Source organism: Henckelia pumila, chromosome 1, assembly GCF_033568475.1.
Source record: "Henckelia pumila isolate YLH828 chromosome 1, ASM3356847v2, whole genome shotgun sequence".
NCBI classification, from domain to species: domain Eukaryota; kingdom Viridiplantae; phylum Streptophyta; class Magnoliopsida; order Lamiales; family Gesneriaceae; genus Henckelia; species Henckelia pumila.
In genome coordinates, this window is record NC_133120.1 from 83702746 (window position 1) to 83729052 (window position 26307).

At 35.1% G+C, this 26307-nt stretch overlaps 2 protein-coding genes across 4 annotated transcripts; one reads left to right on the plus strand and one right to left on the minus strand.

Moving 5' to 3' along the window:
* The first annotated feature begins 546 nt into the window (after nucleotides 1-546).
* On the plus strand, nucleotides 547-4114 carry LOC140892582 (probable serine/threonine-protein kinase PBL9). The gene is made up of 6 exons (XM_073301529.1): nucleotides 547-1112; nucleotides 1746-2101; nucleotides 2516-2651; nucleotides 2792-2934; nucleotides 3031-3154; nucleotides 3382-4114. Exons 1-6 carry the CDS (start codon nucleotides 1055-1057, stop codon nucleotides 3837-3839), a joined length of 1275 nt encoding a protein of 424 aa, XP_073157630.1. The 5' UTR covers nucleotides 547-1054; the 3' UTR covers nucleotides 3840-4114.
* Nucleotides 4115-16692: 12578 nt separating this feature from the next.
* LOC140890455 (ribonuclease II, chloroplastic/mitochondrial) lies at nucleotides 16693-23362 on the minus strand. 3 transcript variants are annotated; one of them, XM_073298247.1, is made up of 14 exons: nucleotides 23014-23362; nucleotides 22175-22334; nucleotides 21961-22074; nucleotides 21801-21878; nucleotides 21602-21733; nucleotides 21226-21447; nucleotides 20816-20998; nucleotides 20413-20475; nucleotides 20163-20269; nucleotides 19936-20085; nucleotides 19132-19291; nucleotides 18201-18596; nucleotides 17715-17939; nucleotides 16695-17396 (listed from the first exon to the last, which is right to left on the minus strand). In XM_073298247.1, the coding sequence occupies exons 1-14, from the start codon at nucleotides 23283-23285 to the stop codon at nucleotides 17271-17273; spliced, it is 2388 nt and encodes a 795-aa protein (XP_073154348.1). In that variant the 5' UTR covers nucleotides 23286-23362; the 3' UTR covers nucleotides 16695-17270. The 3 variants fall into 3 exon arrangements, with proteins under 3 accessions (XP_073154355.1, XP_073154361.1, XP_073154348.1); XM_073298254.1 differs by lacking the exon at nucleotides 17715-17939 and having other exon boundaries at nucleotides 16693-17396; XM_073298260.1 differs by lacking the exon at nucleotides 23014-23362 and having other exon boundaries at nucleotides 16693-17396; nucleotides 22156-22331.
* Nucleotides 23363-26307: the final 2945 nt, after the last annotated feature.

Here is a 26307-nt window from a genome sequence, read left to right on the forward strand (position 1 = left end):
TACAAAACGCTACCTCATCAGATATTCATATAAGCGTTTATAACGAGTGTTTATTGTATTAAAATTATATATAATTAAATAACGTTTACTTTATGGATAAAAAAACCATGGTTAGGAAATAGTAGACCTAAGTTAGAACTTTGTCGCGGAAACTCTTCAGATTCCGATGCGTTTTATAAAAAAAGTCAAACATGTGCTAATATTAAAGTAATTTCAGTAATCATGGGATTAATTCTTCTTCTTTTTTTAACCATGCAGAAACAGGATGTTTGACTTGATTGCATCAGCGAATAATTAATTAATTAAACAACAATTTATTTTATTTAACCATTTTAATTCCTCGATACATTTGTGCAGTTTATAATATAATGGCTTTAATTAAAAAAATTTGATACTAAGTCATCGTTTTTTAAAATAAAAATGTTGAATAATGGATCAAACTTACAGCCATGTGAAACGAAATTGCTTGCAACCTTCAAGCTATATATATTAGGAAACACAGTAATGATAATGATCCCCCACCTCACAATTGTCTCTCCTGATAAGTACAACCAAGTCACATAAATCTTGTAAACAATCTTGTGAACTTTACACAAAGGTCCAGAAAAAGTCTTCTTTCCCCCGAGTTTCCATACGATCCGAGGCAAAAGAACAAAAGCAAGAATTTGCACATTTTAGTTGAATAAAATATACAATACCTTAAAGCCCATGTTGGTAAAACCTCATATTCTTCGTCAAGATCCAAGCTTTTTTTGTCTTTTTTTACTCGTTCTCTCAAAAAGAACTGGCATGAAGTGCAGAAAAAACACACATCAGTAAGAAAATTCATTCACTGAGGTTTTACTCTGAATCTGGGTTCAGAAGGTTGCAGGGGATGATAATGGTGGTTTCTTTTGTTCATTCGGGCCTGTGAGCTAAGCTAGTTTGTTGTTTTTTTGCATTTACTGATTGGAAAGAAAATCTAGAGGTGGGCTGTGGAATTTTGGCCTGTTTCTTTGAGCTGTTTACTGTTCAGAAAGATTCAGTCTTTTTTAACCTGTTTCTGGGAATTGTAATGGGGAGTTGCCTGAGTAGCCAAGTTAAATCTGAGAGCCTTTTTCATTCTGACACAGGTAATTTGTTCTTCTAACCCTTCTTTTTTTACTTCAAATCTTGGTTATGAGTGAAGACATTATATTTTTCTTCAGCTTGCTGTGAGAGATATGGAGAAAGAGGAGCCTATAAGTTTGCAATTTTTCTTCATTTTCAGTTTAAAAAGACGATAATTCATTGCTTAGAACTGCTCGAAATTGTATCCTGTAAAACATATGCGATTTGCGAAAGATATATTTACCTTAAAGCTTAGTTTTTTGACATGATTCTCGCTTAAGGAAGTGTTCATGCCATTGAACATTCACTCATCTCTTGGATCTGATGTAGAAACTATTGGCAACTATAATAATCAACCGAAAGTATAGTGTTCCAATGTAGTTGAATGCTATAAAAGCTGATTGATAATGGATGCACTTATGTTTCTCATGACTATCTATTTGGACATTTCTTCCCGATCGTTATTCAAAACGAAACTACCAAAAAGTCTTCTTCACCTAAATTTAAGATTCAGGTGTAAACTGTAAATAATGTTTGTTACTTACTTTCTAATTGTTTTCAAATTGATTTGGCAAATTTGAAGTTCTCTTAGATTCATGGTTTCCCTGGCTATTTGTTACTATTGGCTTGTATACCTTACTGGATAATATGCGTAGGTGTGAACTCTTCCAAAATGGTCAGCAAAGATGGGACTGAGTTAAGTATCAGCAAAGATGGGACGGATTTAAGTAATTCAAGCAGTAAAGGTTCTTCTACTTCTGTACCTCCGACTCCTCGAAGTGAGGGTGAGATATTGCAGTCTTCCAATTTGAAAAGTTTTACATTCAATGATCTCAAGGCAGCCACAAGAAATTTTCGTCCCGACAGCGTATTGGGGGAAGGGGGCTTTGGTTCGGTTTTCAAGGGATGGATTGAGGAGCATTCACTTTCAGCTTCAAAGGCTGGATCCGGCTTGGCGATAGCCGTGAAGAAGCTGAACCAGGAAGGATGGCAGGGCCACAAGGAATGGTTGGTATGTACAATTCTCATGTGGATATCTTCTATGCATTTTTCAGGAAGTTTGCCATTTTTGTATCCGATGTCTGCTGTTCTGCTCCCATGCATGTTTTTTCCCATTGTGTTGGGATTCGAGATCTTCGTGTTCTGTTATATTTGGTGTTTCTGTAATTCTTTCATGGAATTGACTTGTTTAAAAGCAAGCAAAATAACAACCATGTTATCTTCAAGTCATTATTGCATGCAAATTTAATGAAAATGCGAGTTCTAATATATCATATCTTTGTTTTCGGCGATTACTCTGCTGCAGATTTAAGCAGCTTGCCCCCAGTTGGAGCATTTATATCAATCTACTTGAATGGTTATAATAATTTGAATATGGAAATTGACAAATATAGTTGATGCTATGTTGTTTCATTCAAATCAACAGGCGGAAATCAACTATCTTGGGCAGCTACGCCATCCTAATCTTGTAAAATTAATTGGTTACTGCTTAGAGGATGACCACCGACTTTTGGTCTACGAGTTCATGCCCAAAGGCAGCATGGAAAATCACCTATTTAGAAGTGAGTTCTTTATAAACGATGATATGATGATTGGCTAAGTTCTCAATCACATTATCTCTGTTTAAAGTTAGTGCAAGTATGATCAAAATGTTTCACCCGGTAGTAAACATAGTTGATAGTTTGAGTTTATGATGAATCAGGAGGTTCTTACTTCCAGCCACTTTCATGGGGAGTAAGACTGAAAATTGCTCTTGGTGCTGCTAGGGGGCTGGCCTTTCTTCACAATGCAGAGACGAAAGTAATATATCGAGATTTCAAGACTTCCAACATTCTTCTAGATTCGGTTTGTAAATTCTTGTTTCTCTAGCAGTAAGGGACTTTTCTACATTTGTTGAAGAATGGTTTATCTTAAATTACTTTTGTGCTTGTTGATTCACAGAACTACAATGCCAAACTTTCTGACTTCGGGTTGGCGAGGGATGGGCCAACTGGTGATAAGAGCCATGTCTCGACTAGAGTCATGGGAACTTACGGATATGCTGCTCCTGAATATCTATCGACTGGTACAGCTTACATGAAATTCTTAATAATTTTTCTAATAAGCAATAAGCAACATGACTAAAATTCTACACTCTGTTTTGTGGAGTTTACATAAATTAGGGAGTTTTCATGCCTAGCTTATACTATACATAATGCTCATCTTTGGCTTTCTTGCTATTACTGCATGTTGAAGTTTTGAATTACAAAGATCTATTATGCTTGGAAACTATATAATCTTATTTTTGCACAGGTCATTTAACCTCCAAGAGTGATGTATACAGCTTTGGTGTGGTCCTACTAGAAATTTTATCCGGCAAGAAAGCGGTAGACAAGAATCGTCCCCCGGGAGAACATAATCTAGTTGAATGGGCAAAACCTTATCTTACAAACAAACGCAGAAATTTCCGAATCATGGACCCTCGACTTGAAGGCCAATATTCGATGGCTCGAGCTATAAAGGCAGCTAACCTTGCTCTTCAATGCATATGCATGGACCCCAAGTTAAGGCCGAACATGAATGAGGTTGTTACAGCTCTAGAGCAGCTCCAAGATTTGAAGGACTCTTCCAAGAACGACGAGAAAGATTACCCTCTAAGTCGACGTGCCCAACCAGGTGGTGGGCTTAGGTATTGCAGGAGCAGTGCTGCTGGTGAAACACGACCAAAAGTGGCTTATCCGAGACCTTCGGCATCTGTACATTATGCATGAACTTGTTTTGATTCAAGCTCAAGCTACTTATCAAGTAAGGGGTGACCAAAAATCTGTGCTACTCGCTTATGTTTCAGATGGTTGTATAGTTTTTTTTGCTTTCATTTCTTATCTCTGGATTTAGGCATCTCTTAGGAGTGGATCTATTTGTTAATTTGGAGTTGTGAGCAGCTTTTGGATCCGATAATTTTCATGGTATTTGGAAAATTGTTGAAAGATTTTTGAAGCATTATTTTGGACATGAAAGCATTTGTTGTACTTTTTCTCTGCTATAATTATGCTCATAAAAAAAAATCTTATGTACATCCCTTTTATTCTCTGCATCTCATATGGTAAAACAAAGAAAAATTCAAAAGGGTATATAATCTTATTGAGGATAGGTGGTGTGGTTATTATTATTATGTATCTATTATTTAAATTAATGGAACATCGAGCGCCAACATGATAAGGAAATTGTATGCTACACTGGGAGAAATACTTTCTTTCATTGTATTTTTCAAATGTTCGCGCGAACATTTCACTAAAAAAACATCTAGACCTTATAAGTATTTTTTTTTAAATGTAATGTAATTGGGGTGAAAAACATCCGGTGTAGCATAAAATGTCCCAACATGATGGGGTCGATCTGTCAAATTTCTTCTTATATATTTTTAAGATTCAAATTGTCGCACCACCAAATAGAAGGGTCAGCCAAAACAAGATAAAAGATGATCTATTAAATTTGTAGCATAGGTCAATATAGTGGTATGCACCGTTGCATTTATAAGAACATGTTCGTGCCTTGTGGTAGACGATGGCTCGAGCTATGATGGAAGATGATATAATTATTTAAAAATTTATATATATATATATATATAACGATAAAAAAATACATTTTTATTGAGATATATAAGTAACAGATATACTAAAATAGATTTTTATAGTCGATTTGTCACACATGACATCAAGTGTCAAAATTAAACTCCAAAAGCAACAAATCTCTTTCCAACTGAAAAACAGTATTATTGTTGTGAAAAGTAAAATTTATAACACTCAAAAACTCAAAATATTCTCAAACTCCACACTTTAAATTTATTCTCTCAAATTGTGTTTTTCTACACAAATGAAGAGACCTATTTATAGATCTCAATGGGAGATTAGTCCAAAAATTAAATCATCATCATCTACATCATCACACATTAATTTTCAAAATAATACAACTCAATTTTCAACAATTCTAATATAATATAATATATTTTCAACACTCCCCCTTGTGATGATGATCGTCATATGATGATTGTCTTTATTACGTATTTTATGCTGCCTCGTTAAAAACCTTACTAGGAAAAACCCAGTGGGACAAAAACCATAGCAAGGAAAAAAGAGTGCAGCCACGTAAACTCCCCCTCATGTTAATATGAGTGATTCTTCACATATTCCGTAGATTGCGCATCCCAATGTTGTATATATGCTTTCTGAATATCGTCGTGGGAAGTGCCTTTGTGAAGAGATCTGATGAGTTCTCACTTGATTGAATGTAACAGATATCAATATCTTTATTATTCTCAAGCTCTTGAGTGTAGGCAAAGAACTTTGGGGGGATATGTTTGGTTCTATCACTTTTGATGTATCCTTCTTTCATTTGAGAAATACATGCAGCATTGTCTTCATACAACGTCACAGGCTTCTTGTCTACTGATAATCCACAAGAAGTTTGGATATGTTGTGTCATTGATTTTAACCACACACATTCACGACTTGCTTCATGTAATGCAATAATCTCGGCGTGATTTGATGAAGTTGTTACGAGTGTTTGTTTCTGTGAACGCCAAGAAATTGCAGTGCCTCCACGAGTAAATACATATCCGGTTTGGGAACGTGCCTTATGTGGATCAGATAAATATCCAGCATCAGCATAACCAATGATACTTTGATTGGTGTCTTTTGAGTACAAAAATCCCAAATCTGTCGTTCCTCGTAGATAACGAAATATATGTTTAATTCCGTTTCAGTGCCTCTTTGTTGGATATGAACTGAATCTTGCCAATAAATTTACAGCAAAAGATATATCAGGTCTAGTGCAATTTGCAAGATACATAAGGGCACCAATGGCACTTAGATATGGTACTTCTGGACCAAAAATAACTTCATCATCCTCACATGGACGGAATGGATCATTTTCTATGTTTAATGATCTTACAACCATTGGAGTACTTAATGGATTTGATTTATCCATATTAAAATGTTTAAGGATCTTTTCTGTATAATTTGCCTGGTGAACAAAAATTCCACATTCTTTTTGTTCGATTTGCAAACCCAGACAATACTTGATTTTTCCAAGATCCTTCATTTCAAATTCTTCTTTCAAGTACATCATAACTTCTTGAATTTCTTTATTCGTTCCAATGATGTTTAAATCATCAACATATACAGCAATAATTACACATCCGGATGTTGTTTTCTTGATGAAAACACAAGGGCATATTGGATCATTTACATATCCCTTTTTCATCAAGTGATCACTTAGCCGATTATACCACATTCGGCCTGATTGCTTCAACCCATATAATGATCTTTGCAATTTTACAGAATAAAATTCTCTGGGTTTTGAACTTTGTGCTTCAGACATCTTAAATCCTTCAGGGATTTTCATGTATATATCACTATTAAGTGATCCGTATAAGTAAGCTGTAACAACATCCATAAGACACATTTCCAAATTTTCAGACACTGCCAAACTAATCAAATATCGAAACGTAATTGCATCCATAACAGGAGAATACGTTTCTTCATAATCAATTCCAGGCCTTTGAGAAAAACCTTGTGCAACAAGTCTAACTTTATATCTGACTATTTCATTTTTCTCATTTCGCTTTCGAATAAAAACCCATTTGTATCCAACAGGTTTTACACCTTCAGGTGTGAGGACTATAGGTCCAAAAACATTACGTTTATTCAGCGAATCCAATTCAACCTGGATGACATCTTTCCATTTAGCCCAATCATGACGAGTTTTACATTCACCAAAAGATTTTGGTTCATGATCCTCATTTTCATTTATGATGTCACAAGCCACATTATAAGAAAATATCTCATCAATATCTTCTATGTCTTTTCGGTTCCATATTTTTCTAGTATTAATATAATTGATAGAGATTTCACGATTCTCGTCAGTTTGTGGTTCTGACAGAACATTTTCATCATCAGGTGTTTCTTCTGGAACACCATTTTCTATTTTATGATCATCGTGCTTCTCTATGCCTTTTCTTTTCCGAGGATTTTTATCCTTGGAACCGACTGGCCTTCCACGCTTCAGGCGTTTAATGACATCATGAGTGTCTTCAATCTGTTTCTTTGGAATTTCAATTCGAGCTGGGGCATTTACAGCTTGTATATATGATTTTCTCACCCCTTTTGTGTCTGCAAATGCATCTGGCATTTGATTTGCTATTCTTTGCAAATGTACAATTTGCTGTACATCTTTTTCACATTGTTTGGTCCTTGGATCCAAATGTAACAATGATGGTACATACCATGTGATTTCTTTTTCGATGTGTTTCTTTTCTCCCCCTAACACTGGAAATATTTCTTCATTAAAATGACAATCAGCAAAGCGTGCTGTAAACACATCGCCTGTCTGAGGCTCAAGATATCGAATGATTGATGGACTATCATAACCGATATAAATACCGATTTTTCTTTGAGGACCAATTTTTGATCGTTGAGGTGGTGCAATAGGCACATACACCATACATCCAAAAATTCTTAGATGAGAGATATTTGGTTCTTTACCAAATACAAGTTGCAATGGGGAGAATTTATGATATGCACTTGGTCTGATGCGAATTAATGCCGCAGCATGTAAAATTGCATGTCCCCATATAGAAATAGGGAGTTTGTTTTCATAATAATAGGTCTAGCAATCAGTTGTAGACGTTTAATCAATGATTCAGCTAATCTATTTTGCGTATGAACATGAGCTACAGGATGTTCAACAGTGATTCCCATTGACATACAATAATCATTGAAAGTCTGGGATGTAAATTCTCCAGCATTATCAAGTCTTATTTTCTTGATTATATAATCGAGAAATTGATTTCGCAATTTTATTATTTGAGCTATCAATCTTGCAAATGCCACATTCCGAGTTGACAATAAGCATACATGTGACCATCTGCTAGAGGCATCGATCAATACCATAAAGTATCGTATTGGTCCACATGGTGGATGAATTGGCCCACAAATATCATCCTGAATACGTTCAAGAAATATGAGTGATTCAGTTTGGATTTTAGCTGGTGATGGTCTTATAATAAGTTTTCCAAGTGAACATGCTTTACATTGAAACTTATTATTCTGAAAGATCTTCTGGTCTTTCAATGGATGACCATGTGTATTTTCAATAATTCTTTGCATCATTGTTGAACCAGGATGTCCCAATCGATCATGCCAATTTGTTAATATTGATGAATTATCTATCACCATATTTTATTCAATTGGACTTATATGTGTATAATGCAATCCAGTAGGGAGCATTGGTAGTTTCTCAACTACAAATTTCTTTCCTGACTTATATGTGGTAAGACACATATATTTCTGATTTCCATCAGTCATTGTCTCAGTATCATACCCATGAGAATATATGTCATTAAAACTCAACAAATTTCTTTTCGATCGTGGTAACAAAAATTTCGCTTTACCAAAACCTTCAATCAAGTCTACAGGACCTGATATTGTATTCATCATTGTTTTTGTTGGTTTTAGTTCCAAGAAATATCTTTCATCTCGCAGAATAGTGTGCGGTGTACCACTATCCGGTATGCAAATTTCCATGATATATGTTTGCTCATAGCATTTTTCATATCAAACTTCACAAAAATGTAATAAAGAAAAATTAAGTACAATACAAATGTAAAATATAACATGCTTTATAATAAAAAAAATGCATAAAAAATACAAATTTATTACAATCTAGTCTCACCAATCTTTTAATCAATGTCTTCGAAATCATTCAAAAAATCTGCAGCACTGAAACTAGTTGAACCAATTAAATGGTCACTATTTTCAATAAAATTGGTCTCTTTTCCTTTCCCCTTTATCGATTCTTTATAGAGCTTACAAAGGTGCTCGGGGGCTCGACAAGTTCGTGACTAATGTCCCGGAGTGCCACATCTATAACAAACACTCTCGGTTCTTTTTGAGTGATTTTCATTTTCACTCATGTTTTCATGCTGCCTTTTTAGTGGGTGATGCGTGACGCTCTTTTGAGATGAGTTACTGAAATAACTACCTCGATTATTTTCATATCCACGACCGCGTCCACGACCACGGCCATTTCTACGTCCACGTCCACGTCCACGCCCACGTCCTCGACCTCGTCCACGACCAAAATCTGGTCTATTCCTTTGATTTTGATTTTCATTTTTCATTACGACATTTGCTTCAGGAAATGCCGTTGATCCAGTGGGTCGGGATTGATGATTTCTTACTAACAATTCGTTGTTCTTTTCCGCCACAAGAAGACATGCGATTAGTTCGGAATATCTCAAAAATTCACGCACTATATACTGTTGTTGTAGAGTTATATTCGATGCGTGAAAAGTGGAAAATGTTTTCTCAAGCATTTCCATCTCTGTGACTTCAAGTCCACAGAATTTTAATTGCGAGACTATTCGATACATCGCAGAATTATAATCACTGACTTTTTTAAAGTCTTGGAATCTCAACGTATTCCATTCATCACGGGCGGTCGGGAGTATCACTTTCCTTATATGCTCAATCTTTCTTTCAGCCCTTTTCATAAAGTCATTGGGTCTTTTTCTGTGAGATACTCACATTTCAACCCTTCATCAAGATGTCGGCGCAAGAAAATCATAGTTTTTGCTTTATCTTGTGAGGTTGATATATTATTTTTTTTAATGCTTTCACTTAGATCCAATGACTCAAGATGCATCTCAACATCAAGAGTCCATGGCATATAATTTTTTCCAGTGATATCGAGTGCAACGAATTCAAGCTTTGCCAAGTTTGACATGGTGGTACTAGAAAAATAACAATGCATTTTATTAGTTAATTTCCATTAATATGACAATACAAAATAATGGATAAACGATGAGTACAAGTAAGTGTACAAATAAAGAAAAAGCATGTGGTGGAAAATCGCTGGTGAGTACAAAACTCGTGAGCATGATGATCATAATCGTTATGAAAAATATCCTTAGAAAAACCAAAAACTCTATCTTCTTCTTTTTTGAAAAAAACCGAGGAGAAAATGTTTTGAGATGAAGAATGAATTTTGGTGTGATTGAAAATGAGTTTGAGTGAAAATATTTATAGGCCAAAAACTAGCCATTTGTGACCGTTGGGGGTAAAGAAAAATCGAGTATGTGTTGAATAAAAATTTGTGATAATGATACAATGCATATAATGATAATCATAATTAAATAATTATGTATATCATATCACATTATTATAAGATCGGTGTCATAGACAACCTTTTATATAATAACATGACATTATACAAATATGATTATAATGTTTAAAAACCTTAGAGGCTTTTATACTTGTCGTATCCCTTACCGGGAGTGTGGGATGTCGTCTTAACATCCTCCCAGGATTTATAACAAGTTTTTTTAAAAAATTCATAACATGATATTATATATTAATATATACACAATAAAAATATATAAACAGTAAAATAAAAATTCTTACTTGTTGAATATTTTTGACTTCTTCTTGTATTTTGAAGCGTCGAAAATTATAGAGAACCTTCGAGCGATCGTGCTGATAACGTGTTGTGAAAAGTAAAATTTATAAAACTCAAAAACTCAAAATATTCTCAAACTCCACACTTTAAATTTATTCTCTCAAATTGTGTTTTTCTACACAAATGGAGAGACCTATTTATAGATCTCAATGGGAGATTAGTCCAAAAATTAAATCATCATCATCTACATCATCACACATTAATTTTCAAAATAATACAACTCAATTTTCAATAATTCTAATATAATATATTTTCAACAATTATGACTTTTTTTAAGCATAAATGTTTTATGATTTTTTTTTTTAGATAAACCAAATTCATTAACCATAAAGATCCTTAGATACAATAGATAAAAACCAATTAGGAAACCCAGAGCAGGTATTCCAAATCATCGAAGTAGAGCAATTAAAAGCAAAATTCACCAGTCGATGAGCTGCTGAATTCGAAGTCCCCTTCATATGTTTGATTCTAACAAAGGCATTGTCCAGAAGCATAGATTTGAAACATCTCATCTTTAAAAATATACATAGTAAGTACATATATAAAATGACAGTAATAGTTATTGTTGATGCTTATGACTCTTATCTGTTGGGCCAGCCCATTTTTAATTAAAAGGCTTAGTTGGTAACTAAGGAATTGGATCACATATGTTGGGCTGGGCTATCTCTTAGCTGGAAAAGAAGTTGAGGAGTTATAACTACTTATTAGCCGAGATGTATACATATGAGAGTTAATCCAGAAGCTAAGATACAACAGAAAAATAGATCTTCGATCAATTGAGCTTGGAAGGAATGTGATCTGATCTTGAAGGTTTAAGAAGAGTATAGAGCTACTCCTTGAAGATACAATACAGAAGAGTTAAAGAGGAATAATCGATAGAGAAGAAAGCAAGATCGGCAGTCAAGGGAAGTTGATAAAATCTTGATTGTATTGAGTTTTTTATTCTTTGGGATCGATTATTGCTTGCATTGCTATTGTATTGGAACTCCATTCTTGAATTGATTAATAAGAGCTTGAGTTGATTCTCCCCGTGGATGTAGGCCACTATAACTGGTGGCTGAACCACGTAAATCGAAAAATGTTGTTATTGTTTTTTTGTCTAATCGCATTCGGATTATGTTCTTCATGTTTGTGTTTCTATTGAATTAGTAGTGTATACACAGACTGAAATCTGCTAGTGTTCTTAATTCAAGCTCGAACAGGAAGTTTGTATGATCGGCTTATAACAAAGAAGTTCTGTTCTTGATAGGTGAAACATGATATCATCTTGTTCTCATAACAAGTGGCGCCGTCCGTGGGAAGCGAATTGAAGATGGGAACTATGAAGTTTGATATAGAAAAATTCACAGGCAAGAACGACTTCTCTTTATGGAGGATCAAGATGAGAACTATCTTGATTCAACAGGGACTGATGGAAGCTCTCAAAGGCAAGGAAGAAATGTCTACTGATACCAAGGATAAGACTGAAATACTGGAGAAAGCCCACAGTGCTATCATCCTGTGTCTGGGAGACAAGCCTCTTTGGGAGGTGGCTCGTGAATCATCTGCAGCAGCAGTATGGAACAAACTTGAGAGCCTTTACATGACAAAGTCTCTAGCAAATCGGCTGTACATGAAGCAAAGACTGTATTTGTTTATGATCAAGGATGAAAAAGATCTTCAAGATCAGATAGATGAATATTACAAGATATTAGATGATCTTGAAAACATTGAAGTCAAGCTTGAAGAGGAGGATAAAGCTCTGATACTCCTGAATGCTTTGCCAAAGAAGTATGAAAACTTCAGGGACGCTTTACTGTATGGAAGATAGCAGACTATAACTCTTGAGGAGGTGATGTCGGACATACAATCAAAGGAGTTGCAAAGGAAGAGTAATGTGAGTATTGAATCTCAAGGGGAAAGTCTTGTGACTCGAGGAAGAACTGATAGAAGAAATATAAATGGAAGGAAGTTCAGATCTCGATCAAGGAGTCAAGGAAAATTCAAAAGGAATTACACAGGAAACTTAAAGTGTTTTATCTGCCACAAGGAATGACACTTTAAGAGAAACTGTCCAGAGAGAAAGGAAAAGATCAGTGATATAAGTAAGGAAGATGGATCAGCAGCTATAGCATCTGATGGCTATGAATCAGCTGAGGTATTAACCATATCAGATAAGGAGGTGACTAATGAATGGATAATGGACACTGGCTGTTCATTTCACATGTGCCCTTTGAAATCATTGTTTGAGAATCTTGAAGAATCAAATCAAGGAATTGTCCTACTGGGAAATAATAAAGCATGTGGGATAAAAGGCATTGGTTCTATAAGAATAAGGATGTTTGATGGAGTGGACAGGGTGCTAAAAGATGTGAGGTATGTTCCAGAGCTTAAGAGGAACCTGATATCCTTAGGAACACTTGATTCTGATGGTTACTCTTTTAAATCTGAGAATGGAAAACTAAAAGTGACAAAAGGTTCACTTGTGATGATGAAAGCTCAAAAGGTGAATGCTCTCTATGTATTACAAGGTGACACAGTGGTTGGTGGTTTAGCAAACATTCAAAGGCACCAAGATAAGGCAAAGTTGTGGCACCTAAGGCTAGGACATGTTAGTGAGCGTGGAATACAAGAGCTATCAAAACAAGGACTTTTCTGGGGAGACAAAATACAGACACTAGAGCTTTGTGAAAGCTGCCTGCTGGGAAAGTTTAAGAGAGTATCATTTACTCAAGGGAAACACACTTCAAAGCAACCTCTAGCCTACGTACACTCTGACTTATGGGGACCATCGAAGAATGAAACTCATGGGGGTGGAAAGTATTTTATGAGCATTATAGATGACTACTCAAGAAGGCTATGGACTTTTGTTTTGAAGTCAAAGGATGAGGCGTTTGAGAAGTTTAAAGATTGGTTACTGGCTGTAGAAAACAAGACAGAAAAGAAGGTAAAACATCTAAGGGCAAACAATGGTTTGGAGTATCTCTCAGAAAAGTTCAATCAATTCTGTAGAAACCAAGGAATAACAAGGCATAGAACAGTCCCAGGTACTCCACAGCAAAATGGTTTGGCCGAAAGGATGAATCGAACTTTATTAGAGAGAGTAAGATGTATGCTTCTAAATTCTGGTCTCCCAAAGACTTTTTGGGGTGAAGCCCTCTCTACAGCCACATATTTGATAAACAGATGTCCATCAAGTGCCCTTAACTTCAAAACTCCAATGGAACTTTGGAATGGTGTGCCATCTGATTATTCACAATTGAAGGTGTTTGGATGCCTAGCTTATGCTCATCTAAAGCAAGATAAATTGGATGCAAGAGCAGTAAGATGCATTTTCATAGGCTATCCAGAAGGTGTTAAAGGGTACAAGGTATGGAATCTGGAAAACAAAGGCCCAAAATGCTTTAATTCAAGAGACATAAAATTTGATGAGTCAAGAATGGGATATAAAGCAAATGATCAAAAGGAAACACTGGAAACAGAAAGGATTGTGAAATCACCGGTTGAGGTGGAGCTTCAGAATGAGATTACTGAATCAGAACAAGAAACATGGGAAGAAAAGGACCAGAGTGATCAGAAAGAAGACTTGAGTTCATATCACCTAGCCAGGGACAGGATCAGAAGAGAAATAAAGCCTCCTAAGAAATATGGGGAGACAGATTTGGTTTGGTATGCCTTGGCAGTAGCTGAAGAACTTGAACACTCAGAACCAACTACTTATGAAGAAGCCATGTCAAGTAAATATAAAAATAAGTGGGAGGCAGCCATGAGAGAAGAGATGAATTCCTTGAGCAAGAATAACACCTGGAAGTTAGTGACAAAGCCTCCTGGACAGAGAATACTTGGATGCAAATGGATATATAAACTCAAGGATGTTACTCCAGAAGTTGAAGGAGTCAAGTATAAGGCTAGAGTTGTGGCAAAAGGTTTTGCACAAATCGAAGGAATAGATTACAATGAAATTTATTCTCCTGTAGTAAGACACTGCTCAATAAGGATAATGCTTGCTTTGGTAACACAACTTGATTTGGAACTTGAGCAACTAGATGTAAAGACTGCCTTCCTTCATGGTGAACTAGAAAAAGTGATCTACATGGAGCAGCCAAAGGGGTTTATAAAACCAGAAAACCAGAATAAGGTATGCCTGCTTAAAAGATCACTTTATGGACTCAAACAAAGTCCAAGGCAATGGAATAGAAGGTTCCATGAATTCATGGTGAGCATAGGCTATGACAAAAGTAATTTTGACAGTTGCATTTACTTGAAGAAAGAAGGAAGTCAAGTACTGGTCTATCTACTAATTTATGTAGATGATATTTTGATAGCAAGCAAGAGCATTACAGAGATCAAAATAATAAAGGAACAGTTGAAATCAGAGTTTGAAATGAAGGATTTGGGAAAAGCAAGTAAGATACTTGGAATGAACATAGTGAGGGACAGATTCCGGTGCACTACATATCTAAATCAGGAAGCTTATTTGAAGAAAGTAATCTCGAGATACAATATGAATGAGTCGAAATATGTATCAACTCCACTTGGACAACATCTAAAATTATCTGCAAGTCAAAGTCCAGAAAATATGCCAGATAAACAGAAGATGGAAAAGATAACTTATGCTAGTGGGGTTGGAAGCTTAATGTACAGTATGGTATGCACAAGGCCTAACTTGGCATATGCCATGAGTGTAGTCTCGAGATTCATGGCAAATCCAGGGATCTATCATTGGGAAGCTTTAAAGTGGATTATGAGGTATGTAAACAGAACCTCAGAATATGGATTGATGTTTAGAAGGAAAATCAAAGAAGAAAATCCAGCAAAAGGATTTGTTGACTCAGACTTTGCCGGTAACATAGATACAAGAAAGTCCTTAACAGGATATGTATTCACACTCTATGGGACAACCATTACTTGGAAATCAAATTTACAATCAGTAGTCGCACTCTCAACCACAGAAGCAGAATATATAGCATCTACTGAAGCTGTCAAAGAAGCTAAATGGTTGAGAGGTTTGTTGATTGAGCTGGGCATTAATCAAGATAGAGTGACAGTCTACTGTGATAATCAAAGCGCTATCTATCTATCAAAACATCAGTTTCATCATGAGCGGACCAAGCACATAGATGTGCGGTTACACTTTATAAGGGATGTTATATCAACTGGAGAAGTGGCTATAGAAAAGATATCCACGGATCATAACCCGATAGATGCAATAACTAAATCCTTACCTCTATCCAAGTTCGAGTATTTAATGGACTTTGGTAGGAATGGTAAGAAAGAAACTAGTCAGGTAAAGGACTAGATGGGAGAACAACCAACCTCAAGAGTCAAGGTGGAGATTGTTGATGCTTGTGACTCTTATCTGTTGGGCCAGCCCATTTTCAATTAAAAGGCTTAGTTGGTAACTAAGGAATTGGATCACATATGTTGGGCTGGGCTATCTCTTAGCTGGAAAAGAAGTTGAGGAGTTATAACTACTTACTAGCCGAGATGTATACATATGAGAGTTAATCCAGAAGCTAAGATACAACAGAAAAATAGATCTTCGATCAATTGAGCTTGGAAGGAATGCGATCTGATCTTGAAGGTTTAAGAAAAGTATAGAGCTACTCCTTGAAGATACAATACAGAAGAGTTAAAAGAGGAATAATCGATAGAGAAGAAAGCACGATCGCCAGTCAAGGGAAGTTGATAAAATCTTGATTGCATTGAGTTTTTTATTCTTTGGGGTCGATTATTGCTTGCATTGCTATTGTATTGGAACTTCATTCTTGAATTGATTAATAAGAGCTTGAGTTGATTCTCCCCGTGGATGTAGGCCACTATAACTGGTGGCTGAACCACGTAAATCGAAAAGTGTTGTTATTGTTTTTCTGTCTAATCGCATTCGGATTATGTTCTTCATGTTTGTGTTTCTATTGAATTAGTAGTGTATGCACAGACTGAAATCTGCTAGTGTTCTTAATTCAAGCTCGAACAGGAAGTTTGTGTGATTGATTTATAACAAAGAAGTTCTGTTCTTGATAGGTGAAACTTGATATCATCTTGTTCTCATAACAGTTATAAATCGACAAATTAGTTTATAGCCCATGTATGTCAAGAAATTGTTCTTACGACGATGAAAGAACATCTATTTAATGAAACTGAATTCATTACTTAAACAAAAGTACAATTGGGGGATAAAATGCCAATGCTATACAAACTGCCCAAAATTTAACTAGACAAACGCACAATCAGTCCTACAAATTCGGCGTATCCAAGGAATTAGGAGTTGTTAATTTGTATTGGAAGTGATTTCAAGTGAAAACGAACTCTGGTATAAAAAGAGAACCTTGCAATATTTGCAGACCCCCTCAATAAATAAGAACAAAGATCTCTGCGGCTGGGAACATCCGGCTTCAAAATCCCCACCAGAGAATATACTTCTAAAAACCACCTGAAAATTTCGGGTCTATTCCTGCAGAAACCATCTTACAATCCATATATTCCACAGATTGGTGGAGAGAATAAAAAAGCCCGAGTCTCCAAGGCCAGCGCTAGCCATTTGCCTCGGAAAATTTAGACCTCGAACAGAATATCTTCAAAGCATATATTTCGTCATTTGATTTGTATTCCGTACCTTCAAACTTCAAAGGATTGCTTGATCATTGATTGTCAAACCAAACTGCTAATTCTTGGCAGGTGTCTTGGCAGTTCGCTCCCATAGATTCTTATGAAGTTAGAACCTCCTTGAGAGTAAGAATATCATCGCGAGGACATGCTTCTTCCACCCGAACTTTTACTTCATCACCAACATGTACACCAAGGGATACCCAGGCAGAAGCTTGCAGTCCAACCTACACAAGGCATAATTCGTTAAATTAGTCATTTCCAAGCCCATAGATTGTTTTCTGCTGCAAAAATTTGAAGAACTGAACATTCTCATTTTATGATACTTGACGATGGAGCTTTCAACAATTCATCCATGAATCATAGCCATGGAACTGCTAAAGGGTTAAAGTGTTGTCTGGTTTTCCAAACCAAACCCAGCATGAAAAACAAACGCAAGTAAATCGTTTAATATCATAGCCAAGATATAACTCACCAAATTTTCAAATAAACTGAGGCCCAAAAGGAAATATAGCAGAGGTAATATAAGGAAATATAACAATTACCTCCACTAAAAGGATTGCTGCTACTCTATCTTTGATGAATCTCAGGACCAAAGCCGATAACTTTCTGTCTTTCGGTTGTCTTCTCAAATATTCTATTATCCAATATCGCAGGCTGCTACTGGTGAGTTTCTTTACGACCCTAGTAGTCATGTTTACCATAGAAGCCATCCCTTCCAATTGTCCTGCTGAGAAGGGAGGAGAATCTCCCCTGAGAAAAGCTTTCACCTAAAATTATAAACGAACTATCCTGATTAATACTCATGCAACCTGGTAAGATGCATGCATACTCACGAAGATGTACGCCAACTTTTTGAAAGGAATGACAGAAATGCATTCATCCACTAGTAGAACGCTCAGAAAGATATTCTAAGGTGTCTAATGTGACACCTGATAGCTCTAGGTCATTAGGCAACATGATTTTTATTACCTAGACCAGATATGGTTCCTTAACCCTTTAGAAATAGAATTTCAACAATAAAAATACACCTGGTAGTGCGCCAGGAGATCCAGATATCTGCGTATTGGAGATGTAAATTGAACATAGCCTGGAAGTCCTAAAATTCCATGCCGTATAGGCTTCCTAAAATCGATTTCAGCAGCCCGCATGATTTTAACTATAGCAGAACTCCTGACAGGGCCTTCAGGAAGATGAGCAAAAGCAGATGTATCGATATTTGATTGAGGTTGCCCTCGATATGGTAAAGGAATTTTTTCCAAAGAACCAAAAGTGGCTATAACTTCGCCACAAAGTATCATCATCTCAAATACAAGCTGCATTGCAGGATCTGCCTGATTTTCCACATACAGCTTGATCAAGGGCTCTGGATCATCTGGGTTAGAAACTTTTATTCTGGTCTCTATTGTGGATGTGTCTACTGAACCCTACACAAGGCAGTTTAGATCATATGCAAGCTTATTCACATGATATAATGAAAGGTAATATAATCACAAAATAAGTAGACGACAATGACAAGCGATATTACTGATGATGAGATAACATAATATAATCACAAAATATGTGAACGACAATGACAAGTGCTATTGATGATGATAATATAACTAGATCCAAGAAACTATGTTCTATATAAAGCAGAACAGGTAAAATGGTGAGGTAGAGCAGGAGTCATATAGCTTCCCGCGTACAATAAAAGGCAATATATTAGTTATCAATTGAAGTAGTAAGTATACAATGCACACAGCATACAAGAAGTTGCATAAAAATAGCTATCATCAAAAACTTTTAGATGGGACATATTAATGCGAGTGAAGGGGAGAAACATATATGATTGTACTATCAAAACTAGACAAAAAAATCATTTAGGTGGTGAAGAAAACAAAAATACAAAGCCAGGAACTTTCTTCAGGTCCATCACTTAACTGCAATAAAAACTAGTCTGATTGCAACAGTAGCACACACCTGTTGTCGACGCCATTGTAACCGGAGTCCAGCGGCCTCCGAAAGAAGTCTAAGTTCAATCTCCTCTTCCAGGTTCAGATGTAGAAGTTCAGACGCACTCTCATATGTTAGCATATACGTTGGTTTGATAATTGAGTTTTCCACTGAATATTCTGCTATACTATAAACAAACTGTAGCAGTAAGATGATTATCAAGAAGAATTTATCATCTCATTCAATGGAAAAAATACGACCGCCATACACTCATACTGCCGATCATTGAATAGGAAGGTGAATTTTGCCTCATACGTATATATACTGAATATCATTAAATAGAAAGGTAAAAGTCTCCACAATAAACGACACACCAGTGACACTAAATAAATTTCCTTCTGGACGTAGATGACAACGAAAAAAATAAAGAGTGACAGCAAGAGAGCCTCGGAAAAGTTTTTTTATCTCATTCTAGGAAAAAAATCTATTATACTATATATCATTATATAGTCAGGTAAACTTGTCCATTAATGCATATTATACTGCCTACAAAATTAAAAGGCCCAGTAACGCTTCAATATTTTATTCTGGACATAGATGACAAGGAATAGGCAAATCCAGATGTGGTGTCAGCGATGTTTCAGACCACACTGTCTGGAAGTATGACTAATTCCTCTACCACAGAAGGTTGCGTGAATTAGTGGTTGAAGAGAGAGCCTTGTAATGGAAAGAAATTTCCGAAGTGAGCGGAAAAGAAGCTGAAAACCAAATCCCAAGTGAAAGTAATGCCCAAAACCTAAAAATATCGCCATATAATGTGTCACCACTTACCTGCCATCAGAATGTAGAATAACAGAAACTGTCACCGCTTTGCAATGTTTTCCTTGCTTCAGGCTCATTCCTTCCATGGCCAATCTCTCAGGAAACATGGGATATGTAGCGGTGGGTAAAAACACAGAAGTTCCCCTCTTCAATGCCTCTCTACATATCAAAAACTATATCACATAATGCCTGGAGAATTAATTTAGAAAAGTAATTTCACGTGAAGATCAATATACTTGTCTATCATGGTCCCAGCTTCAACTAAGCTAGTGGGATCCGCAACATGGATCCAGATCTTAATACGGCCGTCTTGCAGCCTTGTTGCACTTAATGCATCATCGAGCTGCACATGCTTGATTATTAGAAATTGGTATATCCCGAGTACTCATGAACACACACAAGCTTGATATATTTGGTCTTCAACCAAAGCAAAAATCTCACACCATATCAAGCATAGACCTCCCAAAGAGGGATAAAATGGAGTACCTCATCAGCTTCATCTACATCTATTGCATATACTTTCAGATGAGTAAGGTCTTTTCTGTCAACCTGACAACAAAAGGAAGCACGGGATCTACTTGAATAAGAATAAGAAAATAACGATCCGAGTTCCTATTCTTGTATCAAAAGAATATCTAGAACAATTTTTCCTACTTCCACATGCCTCTGTATATGCCATCACGTTTTCTAAGTATTCTCAAATTGCCTACACACGTGGACGATATTCATTCCTGAGAAAAGATACGGTGGAGAGCAATGCTAGATAAAAGCTCACCACTTGGCCAAAGCGATTACTATACGAGGGATATTGACTCACTAGAAGCCTGGATACGACACTCCTAAACAGGAAATCAGCTTTGGTAAAAACCACTTAAGTAATATAAGATACCTTATCCAGGTCCGGTAACTCTGACAGAATACTTTCTGCAGCTGTCAGAATCTCTTCTGGATGGTCTGTGCGAATGTTTAGCTTTAACAAATCAAGATTTACATGCACTGGAAAATACCCGATATTTATAAGGAGATTGACTGCTGCAGCCGATGTTTTAGCCAATCCCATGGCTCTCAATATCTGCCAGAAGAGAAGGTGTTATAATTTCTATAATTTTATCTTTTTATAAATTAAATAATCTAATTGTTCACAAATAATTGATAATGCTATTCTGTTTCTCTAATTTGAATACTATAAGCTGAAATGTCATCTTTTCCATGAAAATTTCATATTGTTTTTGTTCAACATTTTATCTAAACATTATGCACATGACAACAAAAAATGGAGGTCGTGAATGTACAATTTACCATCCCAGCAGTTCTTTTTTCATCCTCACTCCTACAATCATCTAGCGCGTATGCTTTAAGAGACATAATTCTCATTGAATAATCCTCTTCAGACGTCCATATAGATTTTGGGGGCTTCTCATTTGAAGGCATGTCCCTGGCAGATTTTAGCAACTTGACAAATTCTTCAAATTCCTTCTCAGCAACCTCTTTGGCATGCTTCCTTCGTACAAGTTCTTCAACCTGCCAATTCTAACTCATTTAGTCTTGCTTGGTTTAGTGGTTAGCAAAGTTGGTGAAGTAATAAAAAGAGTTCCACGACATTCCAATACAAAAAATATATATCATGTGATAACTATATAAAAAAAATCAAGTGGAACGAAAGGATATATTAAACCTGAACACCAGACCGAGGCCCGTACACATAAGAAGAACCTTTAGTCTCCAGAGCTGTGAAGTATATGTCATCCTTTGAAAGCAACAAATGAGCACAATAGCTCTCAAGAGGTTCCGCACTACCAAAAATCATCTGTTAGAATGAACTGGTGTCATTAGAGGAACATCAATATTTAAAAGCAATTCTGCAAAAATTATACCTTAGCCAAATCCTCCACTGTTATCGATTCATTCTTTTCAACAAGCTCAATCCATGCGAACTCAAGCAAAGCTGGATCCTGAAAAAGAAACCTTTTAAAGAAATTATACCCATAATGTAATGTATCATCACTTCAACTCCATACTCCAAAAATAAACTACCAAATTGTCTTGTGCTCTCTGAATGAAATCAGCTATCTCTGTGTGGTCAAAGTTATTGGCACCAGGAACAATAAAAGTAACTTGCTGTGGCTTGATTGAGGTCATGACACCATTCTGCAGAAACAAAATCCAAAAGCTCAGCACTCTTAAGAAGGGCAAATTCCAAATCATAGAAACCAATTAGAAATGCCGTACTAGGTGTTTCGAATAAAACCTGGTCAGAAACCATCCAATTCTTCTTGCCATCAGGTTTCTGTGCAACTGCCAACAATACCCTCTCTGGGTCTTTCTTGAATTCAAGCAGTAATCCTTTCTGCAACACCAGCTTCCCGGACTTATTTCCAATAATCTCTTCACTACTTTTCAGTTCCAATCTGCAAAAATTGCCAGAATGAACCTCGCATAAAACTATGGCAGGCAAAAATTACTATATCACTTCATCCAAGAATGGCCATGCCTTGACGCTTGACAGATTTACATAGCACAGTAATTCCAACACCGATTAATTCAAACTTGACTGAATTTCATAAGCATTAATCTAAACTCTGGTATCTTCAATATCTCAAGTTCATTGGAAAACTAACCTAAAAAATTCAATCAAATGTGCACAAACAGTTAAAACAGTTTCTGATACTTCATGTAAGCCAAGCATCAACTTCCTGCCAATCTATCCAAAATGATAAAGCAAGTTTCAGATGCTTATTTGAAATTCTAGCACTATGGCATCACATTTGAATTACCTTATTCCTAACCCGTTGATTATGCACTAACGTCTAAACAGATCACTTCTAGTCAATTATGACCCCCCAAAAATTCTCTGTTAACATAATACTTCAGCTTAGTAATTATAAAAAAACTTTGACAAGTTCTCAACTTCCGTAGAAAGCTCCAAAATTTGAGAAAAGCATCTTATGCATTCCATCAGCACACTTCGTATCAACTGCGAAGTTCATGCCGCCATACTACTTCCAACTATAGAATCATCTAAACAAGTTCGCTATATCAAGTTTTGAAAATCATTTTGAACATAATATACGAATAAAGACAACATACCTGTTTGACGCGCGAATTCCACCTCGCTGGCGCAGTAATTCGAGCTCTTCCACCACCATATCCACCAAACTCTGTGCCGATAACCTCCGAATCGCAGGACCTCCATAGCCAAATCGAAGCTGATAATGACACCGCCTTAGAATCGAAAACCGAAGGGAGGAATGGAATTGAACAGTCCTGTGCTGGTGTAAACAGCATCTCGAAGCGGCAAATGGCGGAGACGCCGCAGAGAGGCGGAATATTGCACCGCCGTTAATCACCCGAACCGCCATGTGTTCTAGCTTGGGAGAGGGAAATTTGAAGAGTTCATGTAACGGAGAAAAATGAGAAAAAGGGGTACTTTGCTCCCCAAGAGGATATGAAATGTGGAAGAAGATATATGCAGCTTATTATTTTCTATTATTATTATTATTATTATTATTATTATTTTAATTGATCGTAGTTTTTAGTTTTTAAGGTAGAGCTATATTTTTAAAAAAATGAAAAATATTATTTTGATATAATAACGATAAAATATTAAATTGATATATGATTTATTGTTAATAGTTTAATTGGTACATGATCAAATTTAAAAAAAAACAAGTTTATTTTTCATCCAAATTGCTATTAAGTCCAATTATTATTATTAAAATTTGATTAGGTGCATAATTTTATTTTCAAAGTTATTTATTGATTAATTTTAAAGATATCATATTTATTTAAAATTATATCATAATAAATAATTGTTAACTCAAATTATACTAGATGTAGATGAAAATATAATAAAATAAATTTATGTAACCGAAGCCCGTTGATTTTTTTTTTAAAAAAAAAAAACTTTTGAATCAAACATAATCAAATTTTAGTTTTTTGAAATCTGATATTGTTCTGTTGATAATTCAAAAAATAATGTTCAACATAAAAAATTTAGATCATAAAAAAAAATCCTTGAAAAAAAACTCACTTACGACCTCGATTTCCGTGATTCTAATAACTTAAAATTTATTCACTTGATTTAAGAATTTGTAAGTTTATATTTTTTTACTCGTTCTTGAATTAAATAAATAAATATTTATTTATTATATTTTATTGTTATTAAATATATTTTAGTCGTTTATATGATTTATCCATTGAGTGTGATTTTATTAATATATAAGTAAGATACTTGTTTCTTATAATTTTTAAATTAATACAAATTTATTTTTCTAATCAATAAAAAATATTTCGAAAAATAAAATGTGCATTTAGTTGAAATTACTAAAAATAATTTGACTTAAAAGAAATTTTAGTAAAGGAAAAAATCGACTTTTTAGTTGAATCATGTACCAATTAAGTCATTTCCAATAATTTATATATTAACTTGGCATTTTATCAATAGTTAACGTACCAAAAAATTTTACTCTTAAACAAATATTCTTCTTTATTAAATATTATATAATATATTTTTGTTATTTAAAATTCCTAAAAAATATTTGCTTACCATTTTCACATCTCAATTAATTATTACATCCACCTAATTATTTATTTTTATTAAATACAGTTTAAAATTCTCGTATCAATTTAAATATGTTGGTAGAATTTGACAGCTTCTACACCTTTTTTCGGATTCTATTATGGATTTACGTCATTTTCGATATATAAAACTTCGAGATGTTAATTCTAAACTTATATCTTTGTAATTTAATATGCTTTTGTTTTTACGTAGAAATGGGTCAAATGAAAGCTCATAAAAAAATGTTCTAAAAAGTATTTTCTGACTTAAAAACTAATTTTAAGAATTAATTAACTTATTTAAACGTCCAAAATTATTTGGGAAGTTTGTAAATAGAGCCGTCAAAAGTCAAAACAGGTCAGACCTATCGGATCAGTTCGTTTCACCATAAAAAAATTGGCGAGTTGAGTTATGATTTTACTGGTTCGTTTGAAGACGAACCTAAACGAGCCACATGTTGAAGTGGGGCGGCCCCCCCAGTTTTTTAAAAACATAAAATTTTTAAATTTTTTTGAATTATGGCATAAAAACATTTAAATGATGTTTTTTTTAAAAAAATATTAGTAGTATTTTGATGTATATTTAATATATTAAATTAATATTTTTTATATTTAAATATCTATTTATATCATTCATGTTATTTGAAAATGTGATATTTATCCAAAATATAATAGTTAACGTCAAAATTTAATATCGTTTGTTTGATTATGACATTTATTATTTATTAGTGTTGATATTTTTTTTTTCAATCTCAAATACTAAATGTTGTTTTTTGAATTTTTTATTATTTTAATTTTAAAAAAAAATTTGGTTGGTTAGTCCTCTTAACCCGCAACCCGCGGCGGGGCGGATTTGAGGTTTTTACGGCCAATTTGGAGGCAAACCTAAACAGACCGCAGGTCGCAGCGGGACGGGGTGAGTCGACCCGTCTTACAGCTCTATTTGTGAAATACCTTGTTTAACTGGAATGGTAGGCCCAAATCTGGCTCTGCGAACATATCTGATGCAATTCCCAGGCCTACATTTTTTTTTTCTGGGGCAAGGAATCTCTGGGCCTACATTAACTTCTCAATTGAGGGGATGTTCTATGATCCACCGGGATCTTCACCGTTCATGGGGCCCGGGATCCACGTAATTATGTGGGGTCGGGCTCTATGAACGGTGGATGCTGCACCGAGTGAATTGAATTGAATAAGTGAGTTTCTCTTATCCTGTAGCCCATGATCACGACGTTTGCATAATCTGGTCGATAATTAATTCAATAAAAAAACTTTAAAAACGGTTCAACTGCTCAAATTGTTTCAACTGGATGGTCGAAGCGGAATATTATTATCTCATAACATTGTAATATAATAACTGGTTTATTTTAAATTTTAAAAACCTTAAATATGTATATAATATATATACTTACTAAAGTTTAAAATCTAACAACACATATATATATGTGATCAAACTATGAAATATAATTAGTTACATATTCGACCAAAAATAAAATTTTAAATATAGGCAATACATTGTTTAGAAATAAGAAATAATTACATTTAAATATATATATATATATATGAACCGGTCGAACCGATTTTGAAATGATTCACGGTTCTTGATCGGGTTTGACAGGTTCCGAGCTAGTTAACCGGAAAAACGGTGTTTGAGATTGTTTCAGATTTGACCCGTAACCAGCTCGTGGTCGAAACGATGGTCCGGTTTTAAAAGCATTGTGTTGACGTATTATTATTATTATTATTATTATTATTATATTAAACAAATGTGTGAATAAATCGAGTAGACTCTTTTTCCAATATATTTTAAAAATATTTGATTTG

Excerpts from the sequence above, each read along its gene's own strand:
- LOC140892582 (XM_073301529.1), top strand. The coding sequence starts at position 1,055 with ATGGGGAGTTGCCTGAGTAGCCAAGTTAAATCTGAGAGCCTTTTTCAT. Across the intron at positions 2,102-2,515 it reads AGGGCCACAAGGAATGGTTG|GCGGAAATCAACTATCTTGG; the intron begins GTATGTACAATT and ends TCAAATCAACAG. Across the intron at positions 2,935-3,030 it reads CCAACATTCTTCTAGATTCG|AACTACAATGCCAAACTTTC; the intron begins GTTTGTAAATTC and ends GTTGATTCACAG.
- LOC140890455 (XM_073298247.1), bottom strand. The coding sequence starts at position 23,285 with ATGGCGGTTCGGGTGATTAACGGCGGTGCAATATTCCGCCTCTCTGCG. Across the intron at positions 22,075-22,174 it reads ATTGGATGGTTTCTGACCAG|AATGGTGTCATGACCTCAAT; the intron begins GTTTTATTCGAA and ends TTGTTTCTGCAG. Across the intron at positions 18,597-19,131 it reads TACAATGGCGTCGACAACAG|GGTTCAGTAGACACATCCAC; the intron begins GTGTGTGCTACT and ends TGCCTTGTGTAG.